Source organism: Opisthorchis viverrini (genome assembly GCF_000715545.1).
Source record: "Opisthorchis viverrini unplaced genomic scaffold opera_v5_505, whole genome shotgun sequence".
NCBI lineage: Eukaryota > Metazoa > Platyhelminthes > Trematoda > Opisthorchiida > Opisthorchiidae > Opisthorchis > Opisthorchis viverrini.
Genome location: NW_008752156.1, coordinates 203512 through 214949, shown reverse-complemented (window position 1 = coordinate 214949; position 11438 = coordinate 203512). Strand labels below are relative to the sequence as shown.

General features: G+C 43.3%; 1 protein-coding gene across 1 annotated transcript; it reads left to right on the top strand.

Moving 5' to 3' along the window:
- Positions 1-232: 232 nt before the first annotated feature.
- Positions 233-9976, top strand: T265_11422 (hypothetical protein; the record flags this gene model as incomplete). Its single annotated transcript, XM_009178073.1, is given in 6 exon segments — positions 233-336; positions 6676-6865; positions 6885-7028; positions 9391-9585; positions 9639-9790; positions 9862-9976. The coding sequence occupies 6 exon segments, from the start codon at positions 233-235 to the stop codon at positions 9974-9976; spliced, it is 900 nt and encodes a 299-aa protein (XP_009176337.1).
- Between the last annotated feature and the right edge of the window lie 1462 nt (positions 9977-11438).

Genomic DNA, 11438 nt, shown 5'->3' with positions numbered 1-11438 from the left:
ACTACTCATAAGGTTGCTGAAAATCCATCGACAGCCCACGACCGGTTTCGCCCATCTTGGGGCTCCGCAAGTGGGCGCAGTCTCCGGGTTTCCGTCAAACTTATGTTCTACTTGAAACCAAATTGCATGAAATTAGCGAATGTACACTCATCTGCAAACTAATTTGGTTCTTTCGAGAGACTCACCTAGAACCCAGCTGAATCTCTCGTTTATGATGTTCTCACGCAACTGAATGTGCTGTACCAGGCCGCCCCATGTTTCAGTCGCTACGATATTTGAAATATCGCGACACATGTATATTTGTAATGTACTACTCATAAGGTTGCTGGGTTCCAGGTGAGTCTCTCGAAAGAACCAAATTAGTTTGCAGATGAGTGTATATTCGCTAGGATGAATTCCAATTGAGTAGCTCATCGGCGTAAACGTAATCTGCCTCCCACAAACGTCATGTTTGCGACAGAAAATCACACTGATATGACCGGTTCAAAGCTTGTGCACTTTGAAACGTGACGTTTGGGCCTCCGTGTTACATTCAACAGTTGCTGTTATTAATTTGTCCAAATGTGCGGAAAGTGTCGCGCTATTCCATGCCTCCCTAACTTGGAAGCAGCTTGTCAATAATCTAACCGTTGGAGAGTTTACTTCGTGCATCAATGAATTATGACTTCCTACTGCACACTGATTATAAAAACCTGGAAGGCCAGGTGAATCTTAACAACTTGGAGAGGAAGTAACGGTTCTAATCCTTGGTATAAACTTTATCAAAGCAGTCAGATTAGCTGATGGGCTCAAATTCTTCAGCTTGGTGAATAGCTTTTCAAAATCCGCGGTAATTGGAACGAATTTCCTTTGGAAAAACTGGCACGAGGCAGATCAATGTTATATCTTTTTCTGGGAACCAGATAGCAAAAGTCCCTCTGCACATGTTATCTCAAATTGCGATAGGCACAGTTTATCACCCCACATCTGGGCTCCAACGATGGTCTTGTTCCTTGCGAAGGATCTGACAGTCGTGCTACAAACGTGTTTCTGGACGTTACTCCGTTTTCAAAAGGTGGAAGAGCTTCGACACTTGAAGATATACTGTGGAACATCTTGCATTCATATACACTGTGAAAAGAGGAGACTTATCAGGCTTGATAAACATTCAAAATAGTCTTATGCCTTCGGATCGATCATAAACGTCTAGGAGGCATAAGAGATAGACCTTTTCTCAAAAGTGTTTTAACATTATCCGATAAGTGTTAGAAATGATCACCTCACGGAATCCCACAGATTTTCAAACAGGCAACCTCCTGGCGGGTAGTCTGAACACGAGTGGCCAACCATGACCGAACGATGAAGTGTGCAAAATTATGATCGGGATGTCGTGGGTTTGAGACTCCCAAGGATTCCCTGAGATGCGCACTGTTGATGATTCCTACGAAGGATGTACAGTGCTTCTCAGTTTTTCAGCATCAAATGCCTTCACTTACAGGAGAAAAATCTCCTGCAAATTCCTCAAAATATCCTGACACTACCAACGACGTTTTTCGAATATGCTCCAAATTCGACGATTTTTTATACAACATGACATTATAACAACGTCTTTTTGACAGCTAGTCTCAAGTTTGTGACGTGCATGAACTGTTGTCCCACGAGGTTTTCTTATCTTGCTTTGCGTCACTCGACATCAATCGTTGTGATGGTGACCGGGACGAAACTGTTCATCGCGTCACAAATGCTGTTGTTCCCATCTTGTGGCTAATTTTTTGGGATGTGCTGTCAACCGGAAGAACCCGAACAGTCGGGTACACGCACTAGTACACACGTGCACGCATGGACATTGATGATTTCACACTCACAATCACAATGACCTTGGTTGCGGATTGACGCCAACTACTCGTTCTGTTTGTTTACACGGTACTATGGTAATGAATTCCTCTGACTTTTGCGAATAGCACGTGACCGCGGAGATGTTCAGCGGTACCAAAACGGGGGGGTGGCTTCAGGGTCTAAAATCCGAACTAGTGTGTCTAGGTTATCACGGAATGCCATTCCTCAATAAACAGAAGCGACAACCGACATCGTCGGTCGAATGTTTATTGTACCGAAGCTGATCTTCCATAAATTTCGGTTCATCCCGCCGCATTATTTATCTACCAGATCTCATTTCAAAAGTTAGAAAAAGGATGTAAACTGACCTTCAATTTAAGTTCATCAACAAAGTCATGCGCCACTCTGCTGCCGGAAAACTGCACACTGATCCAATCGGATGAACCACGAAAGTTCAAGAAGATGCGTGATGATTTTCAGTTTTTGATAATAAGGTGCATATGAGATGGTTACTCTCTTATACAATAGTTTATAACCGTTCAGCTTGCACAAACTTTGTGTCTTGAACATAACTAGGTTTGGGTGGCCCCTAATATTCCTTTCGCCTGCTATAGTCACGTGATTATATGTCCCAGGTCGACGCATCCCATCCATGTGACATAGATTTTGAATTTTCGGGAACCTGGTACTTGTAAGCACCTAATATCACATGGTTAACGCTCGAGCAATGGCCAGCTGATCGATGAGGCTTATTGATCGACTGATGCACAAGCCTTGATTCACAAGAAAATGGTTTTAGTAAATGTTTGGAATGTTAAAAGAGAACCCTGAACCAAGTGTGCTTACGGGCTGCCAAAGCATTGCCAAACTTCCGTAGGAAAGAACTTTTCTTGTTAGTTGAAATGCGGTTAACGGTCGGTTCAAGTTGACCACATACTAATGTCTCGTTTATTTTTGCCTAATGAATACGCTACTGTTACGTCTGACTGCTTCCGTCTCCGCTCCAGTGCTCAGTGCCGGAAAAAACTCACCGACAAAGAATATAACAAATTTATAGCGACAAGTGAGAACGTGCGAGTGCAAAAGTTACAACGGCCACGCACTAAGAGCCACATTTTGATATTGATTCGGACTGTCTGATGGGCGTTTAGTGAGCACCCATCAACATCCATCGTGCTTCTATGAAACCTCTGAACACTTGTCATAGTCAGTCGTGATTCTCTGGCGTGCCTGAACATTCATCGGCTTTTGTTGAATCGATTGAACGATTGACTGGTCTGGATACTTGCCCGCTCCCCTACTGAGATTTTGGTGGAGTTTCAGGGTCTCAGTAGGTTCCGGGCATTGCGAGATCATTTTCAGCAATCGGACCTTCATGACAGCCACAGACTGCTTTCTTTATTAGTCTTCTAAGTAGCATTGTATCAAGCGAAATATTTTCACTTCGTGAATACCAGTCCGACGGAAAGGGCCTTTAGGCAGGACCTTCGTTTAACTAACATCACCAAACGATAGATTCGCTTCACTTTTTAAATAAGCGCTTGGCGAACATCCGATTGGAGCGAACGGGAAAATCCTTTTCTCTCACGAATCCAGGAAGAGTGAAGTTGTTATTGGGTTCATCAAGACTTATTTCTTGGTAAAATTAGGTAGTTCACTTCTCAGGGACATTTCTGACTTCCTGTCACCAAACATACGGTTATCTAAGCAACTATGGGGGAGATCTAACTCTGATTTTGTATCTCCTCTGTCAGAGAAGCTTTGAATTGTTTGCTAAGAGCATCCAGAACATTCACCAACCTTCATGATGTTAACACAGTGCATTTTTTCACCCAACTGACGGGTTTTTTACACCTATTTGGGGGCTACAGTTTTTACTGTCGTAGTAATAAAAAGGCGTTGGTGATTTCGACACGTGACTCATTCACCTTCGTTGTCTTGTCTGCTGATATCATCAACGATGTTTAGCCGTAAAAATTTGGAAAAATATTGGCGCTAAACTTCCACTAAAAATGTCAAACAGATTCATTGCTTTTAATACGTGGATTATGAATCAATATTTCGTAGCGACTCAAAACTGTCATGTGGAAGAAACCATAGTTGCGTAATCAGAGTGGTAAACAAACACTGTTCACACATCCATCCGCCGCCCGAGGAATACGTACAATGTGATCTCCAACCGTAGGCGGATTTACGGATACGGGAGGAATAGATTTCCCCATTTTATGTAAGCATTTGTCTTGCTTTGTTTTGTCCGATCTTGGGGGCAAACCAGTTACTTAGTTTGAAACAACTGAATAGACACCACGTCATTTTAACACAACAAACGCGTGGGCTCATAACTGATTGCACCCATGTTGCAAAGATCAATTTTTTGTTTGCGAGATAGATCACAGAAACCCGGTAGAATTTAGTGGTCCAGACATTCTCATTTTCATCAGCGGCAAACAGATAATTGTTACAAACCTAAACATTTTAATCAAATCAACTAATACACTAGTTACATTTCAGCCATAAAGGTGGGTAAAATCATCAATCATCCAATCAACAAAGTGCTATTGATCTTCCTTCCCTTGTTTAAATCAAGCTCTAGTTGGGATTTCCATTCAAATGCTTAAATCCTAACTTTGCTGATTTTCAAAAAAGTCTAAATTGATTCCTCTTCTTTAATCCTTCTGAGTGGTTTTCATCTTGTTTTCAAGTGGATAAGAACCAAAGTATTATTGCAAGTGGTTGAACAAGTTTCGTTTTGAATCACACGCGTCGGTGATTTAGCTCAGACGGATGACTGCTGTACACGATTCCCCTTCCCTAATCGGACACTCTATTCGCGTCAGCTTATTCTAATCGTATTGCCCGCCCGTACTGTTTGTGCGCAGTTGAATATTGGTTTTAGCTTCCTAAGAAACCCTTTTCGAATCGCTTCCTCCTGCACCCTAATGTCTTTGTGTAAGTCCTGGTAAACCGACACAAATCTTCTCGACACGATGCTCCAAGATTATTCTCAAGTGCAACTTGCTGAAATACCTGTCCGGCTTCTTAAGTATCTCTTGGGTAACAACGAGGTACTTTTGTACACCGGAACTTTGGGACTATTAAAACCTACCTAGTTGACTCGAGTCAAGACTTCATTTTCGTCCACTCCCCGTATGAGACCGATTGGCCCAAATTCCCCACTCACATATGACCTTTTGACCCAGTCCCAACTTGCTAACCTTTTACACACATTCATGTGAACTTTCAGTCTTTTTACAGATCGGCTAAAACGTTCATCTAATATCTTGGTGGTGTCGTATCTCCAGAAAGACAGTCCTTACAAATGTGTCTACTTTCATAGTTGCCTCAACCGGGGATCGGAGAGACTAGGTGTAATAACGGTAACGACCCAGCTCAATTATCCTCCCGCACGGTCCAAGCTATCGCAGATCGTATTTAGATTGTGTGGGCCGACAATATTCTTGAAATTCTGATGAATCCCGGACAACCGCCATGCGGTGGACAATGTACGATGGTTGCCTTCTGGGTACACCTTTTCGGCCAATCAGAGCTTGGCGTGATGCTGGACCGGCAAGCTGCTGGCCAATGACATGCGGGTAAGGCTTCTCGACCGTAGCATCACCCAACTCCAAGCAGTTAAACGGTCTTGATGCGGCATTCCGCTTAACACCAGGTCTACAAACCACCTAATCGAACAAACATCCTAGATCATTTGATTTGATAAGTGACAGTGGAAATTAGCATACGATACCTGATGTTTGCAACCTGAACAGAATTGCAAAAACTTCAGAACTGATCCGGTTAGGAAGATCTGATCAAAATTCAGTCGTTTCGACTTAACTGCCTGTTTGCTATTGGATCCATGGACAACACCGGTTAGTGAATTCTGTTCACTCGCCCATTGGTAAACAAAAAGTTTGCATTGAATGTGATTGAGTCCAAGGTCAGAGCAGTAAACAGAAAGCAGTGAGGTCAGAAACACCAAAACTGAGAGATTCAGCTGGGCTCCAGGTGAGTCTCTCGAAAAGCAAAATTAGTTTGCGAGTGTATATTCCCTAATTTCGTGCAATTTGTTTTCAAGTAGAACATAATTTTGACGGAAACTCGAGGACTGCGCCCACCTGATGAGCCCCAAGAAGGGTGAAACTGGTCATGAGCTGTCGATGAGTTTTCAGCAACTTTATGAGTAGTGCATTACGAAGGTCAGTGGGATATTTGATAGAGGTTTCTTGAACATAGCGGATGGCCAATCACCTTTATATCTTGAAAGTTAACACTGTCGTAAGAGGTCGGAATTTCTGTAGGAAAATAGAGGTCATTCAACGAGATGGTTGTTATGCTACCTAGGAGTCCAGGCGTACTTTCTGGATATCAGCGAGCTATTGTACTCTTGAATATTTCTACTGATTTCGCGATTTGGACGTGACCTTCGACCATTCGGTTTTCCGTTCTGCACGTGGTTGGTGTCTGATTATGTGTCCATTTTGATTGTGGTTATGAGGTCTTCCGGCTAGTGCTTAGTTGACATCCTTGGAAGTTCCTCGGTACACCAGCACCATCTGTGGAACTCCTTTTCACTGACCTGAACGCTTTAAATCAACCATAGCCAGCAATTTAGTAAACGTTTCCTTAGGTTCACATGTGTATGACTTGGTTGAGTTTTTCATGAGTTTCCAGTCTTTGAGTCAGCTAGTTTCCCTGTGTGTTTACTGATTCTGTCCCATTCCTTTTTGGGCTAAATCGATCGCTCTATTCAGAAATTTTGCTTTTGCGTGATTTCACATGCACGCCCAATCTATCACGTTTGATCTCCTCAGTTTTTGGATTTCGAGCGGCCTAGTACTCACATACCGTCTTTTTCAGACGTGGATTTATGCCAACCCGATCTAGAAGCAGTTGTCAGTGCCCTCTGTTCATCGAATCAAACATTTTGATGAGGTCGCCGTTCATTACTTTTCTGCTAGATTTGTCTTGCGGCATAAACTATGTCAGTCGAACTTCGACCAACCCACGTTATTTTGAGAAGATTAGGGTCAAAGCTGCTCTATATTTTGTAATCCACTACTCATAAGGTTGTTGAAAACTCATCGACAGCCCATGACCAGTTTCACCCTTCTTGGGGCTCATCAGGTAGGCGCAGTCCTCGAGTTTCCGTCAACCTTATGCTCTACCTGAAACCGAATTGCACGAAATTGGGGAAATACACTCATTTGCGAGTGAATCACCTGGATTCCAGCTGAATCTCGCTTGTAATGTTTCCAGGTAACTGAATGCGCTGCACCAGGGCGCCTCATGCTTCAGTCACTACGATAGTCGAGATATCGCGATACATATATATTCGCAATATACTACTAATAAGTTGTCGAAAATTCATCAACAGCCCACGCCCTTCTTGGGGCTCATCAGGTAGACGCAGTCCACGAGTTTCCGTCAACCTTATGATCTACTTGAACACTTGGCACTGGCTTGTTTGCTGTAACCAGTCGCCGAAGCTGTCGAAGCTATGCTCCAGTCTTGGTGATTCCGATTAGTCTACACTGAAGCAGGAAAGCACAGAACCAGACTAGCAAACCTACAGCTCTGTCTAAATCCGAGCCCTCAATGCCTGACATGCGACCTTGTAGAGAATTGGCGTTCTCTTTGATGTGGCTGGCTACTCTACTAAAGCGATATGCGGCAACACAAAGTAATTGAAGCCAAGTATAGGCCGAGTGACTTTACAGTTGGAAACAACATAAGATCCGATGAGGGAATAAACCAGTAGTAGGCGATCCAAAGTTTTTTTTTGTGCCGACCTCATAAGCGATAGTAGCATTTGTCACAGACATAAGAATCGCCCGGTTCACGCGGACTCACCATCTAATGCTTACAACTCAGCGTGACGTCAACTGAACCGAACGTTGGTCCACATTCACGCCTCCATTCCCATTGATTAGCTAATTTTAAAATTTATTATAGATTGACGTAAAGTGTCAATCGCCGTAATTGTTGTAATCACACAAGGGGAAGTTCCGACTGAAAGTTGCCTTCTGACACCCACGCGCAAACACTTGATGACGTTGGAACAACAGTCCACATACAGACGTGTCGATCAGCCTCTGCGTTGGAAAAACATTTTCCAGCAAAAGTATTCTACCCGCGTTTCGGTTAACTGGAATGAATGTCCCGTTTGTGGATGTGGGGCGTCAGTCGAATGTGTGGTTTCCGGAAAATTAAAAAAACTTTGGATTGGTTAACGGTCCCAAAAGTACAACTTAGCACTGTACAGGATAAAAGTTCTGGCGATAAATTTCCGCAAAACCTTCATTTTGTGTGTGTGTAAATTTAGGCCACCTTTGATAAATTCTGAATAAAATTTCCTATGGGTGTCCTCAATTCAAGACATGGAACCAGTGGTGTTTTGTCGCATGATGTCGCGCGGCGGGCTGTTTGATATTCTGCGTAATTCAGTCACAGTTTTAGTTGAAAATACGCCGAAGATTCTGTAGGGTCGGACGTTTACTCACAAAGTTGGTTAGTAGTAACGTGACATAAATGTCGTGTTACAATGCGGTCTTTACGTACCGATGGAGCACACGGTTAGCAAGATTTTGAATCTCTGTTTGTGAATGAGCATCTGGCCAGTTTCGTATTCAGGTAAAAACTAATATTGATGGGACCACGAGGATCATGCCTTTTCGTTGAACTCTGAGCCATGCACAACAGTTTGTGCGCCGTCGAGAACTTTCATCGGCTTTTTTCATAGAAGAAACTACTACTACTGAAAACTCTTCCACAACCGGTTTTACCCTTCTTGGGGCTCGTCAGGTAGGCACAGTCCCCGAGTTTCCGTCAACCTTATGTTCCAGTTGAACCTAAATTGAACCGTTTTCGAGAAATATGCTGCGATTGCTTAAATATCGTGCCAACTGTAACCTGAGGCGGCCTGTGTGCAGCACATTCAGTTGTAGAATATCATAAACGAGAGATTTAGTTGAGTCTCTTGTGAAAACCAAATTGGGTGGCAGGTTTCTTTGAATTCCGAACGTCAAGCGTTCATTCAAAGTATGACAAAGGTAGAGTGGAGAAGCATGGTCCCTATTCAAACTCGTTTATTTACCGGAATATGCTTGATTCCCATCAATTTTACTGGCAAATGTCACGTTGAATTGTTTTAAAAGATGCGAGACTTATACGTCAATCTCTAAGAATTTTTACAACACGTAGGTGAACTTGTGTGTAAAAACAGGACAAACCCTGTTTCGCGGCAACCGACAGATTTTGCCAGAAGCAACTGCGAAAATTACGAATTTTTGTTCATTTCTGTACAGCTGTTGGACTCGATTTTTCTCAGCCAGAGTTCAAATATTGCTCAAGTTCTGTTTACCCAATGATAGCGGATAGATAGTTTGCTTTCTCTTGTTTGATAGCTGTTTTTGTCACTAATATGAGCACCGGGTGACAAGTTCGTCCAAGTTACTGAAACATTGCTGTAAGAATATTCGACTCCCCACGAAAAGAGTTGACTTTCTCTGTCGGTATGCTGTGATTCAGTGGAGAAATTATCTTCAGAATTAGTCAAACCTCCCGCTTCGGTAGTGCTGTCTTTCGGGGGAAACACCAGAAAGCCTTCAAAAATCTGGTGTTCAGATAGCCTCTGATGAAAACCTTGTCAATTTAGAGCATGAAGAAAGCATTTTTTCGTCTTCGAATATGTGGAGCAGACGATGGTGTCCTTGGATGAACTGGCCAAAGTCATCCCGTCCTTTGGTATGCACTTTGAACCCACAAAGTGTAAGGTCATGCTCCTGGACATGTAACCGCTAAACACGTCACTTCTAACCCAGGGAGGAGCACTCGAAGTTGTAGAGTGTTTTACCTGCCTTGGAATTTGCATTCATTCTAATTGTCGTGTGACGGATGAGGTTAATGCTCGAATCTGCAAGGCCGGATCACGTTTGGGTTGGCGTCGGCGAATCCGTAACGATGGAATTAGGAAGTGAGTTTTCAGTGGTACGACAGGACCTTCCATTGATGGATGTGTCCAGCACCGAAAGCAGTGTTGAGTAGGCCATGTATTGCATATGCCGAACCACCGTTGGCCGAAGAGCGTGCTGTTTTCCGTGCGTGGCTAACCCTTGGCTTGCCAGAGGGGCATGAGGGATATTACGAAACGTTTGGGTGATGTCGGTACTACTCGCCTTCCAGGATGGGGACCGCTTTATCCCTGTTATGCCTGATTGGGAACGCTGCAAGATATGGCTGTTAATTGATATCAATGGCGTTCTTTCTGTGAGTTTCTAGCCAAATTGCTTGGCTGAGTAGCTGAAGGTGTAGGTGCCTCAGAATGGCCAAGGTAAGGTAGCATAAAGTCCTTTTTCTGTCCACCTTTATTATTTTCTTCACAGTAAGCTTTTCAAAAAATAGTGGTTGATGATGATGATGATGATAATGATGATGATGATGATGATGATGATGATGATGATGGTGATGATGATGTTGATAGAGTCACCTTCTCATGTTGGCCACCTACCGTTGACCCCATTCGTTTCATATGCAAACTCTTCTTTCAACCTGGATCGTGAGTTTGACTTCACTTGTTCCCTGGGGAAAAAACGTACAGTTGCATTTTCATGCACGTGAATGTGCGAGGTGGACAGTCCTTCCACGATGATTACTCCGTTTTTACGCCAGCACTTTAGAGAGTCCCATAGAGAAGTTTCCACTTTATTACGATTTGTGTCCTCGTAAGTGTCTTGAATCTGGCCATCTAGTGCTTGCAAAAAACCTTCGGGATTTCTTTAAACTAGTATAAGGGCATGGGCCTCCGGACGATACACCGGATACCTGGTGGGGTAACTACCCCTTAAAAGTTAAAAGTTCATGACAGACCAACCAAAGGCAGGAAATTAAACTGCCATCCAACCCAAGCACGACAGTCTAAAGTGAATAATACCCTGAGGGACCCATAGAAATCTGTCGGCTTCTTGCAAGTAGATGCTGAGGAACCAATGTCACCTAAATTACTAATCAATAGAACGCGACACAACCAACCATTGATCATGAAAGTGATAGATAGTAAATTGGTTCATCTATAGCACCCTTTCAGTGTCCGGCTTACGTGCCACGCGAAGGAAACACTAGGGCTGAGCTATTGTGAGTGTGGAGGGGGGGATAATGCACTGTCTGGTTGTAACGCGCACTATTTTCTCCCGCTTTTGTGAACTTGAAGTTCATGAATCGGGAGCCATGCGAATTTCAGGTCATTATTTGTAGAATTCTTGGACGAGAAGCGGATAATTACTCTTCAAAAAATGGGCCGACCACCCGTAGGCATGGGCTGTGGATGTATTTTGCTGTCCAAACTGCTCCGATCAAGTCCTTAGATATAAAAAGAAAGAATATGGTGCGGAACGAAGTTCGAACATGCTTAGGAAAAGGAAACCGCTTTAGTCAAAAACTGTTCAGGATTGATATCATACATTTTTCTAGAAGAAGTTAATATTACAGTGTGGGATATACGCAAATTTGTTCGAAGCCAGAGGTCTGTTTTAACAAGTCTCTAAAAAACTACCAGTGTAACGGTGAAACTACTGACGGGCAGGCACGCGAGTAGTATATGTTGTTCGTAGAAGTTCGCTTTGCGT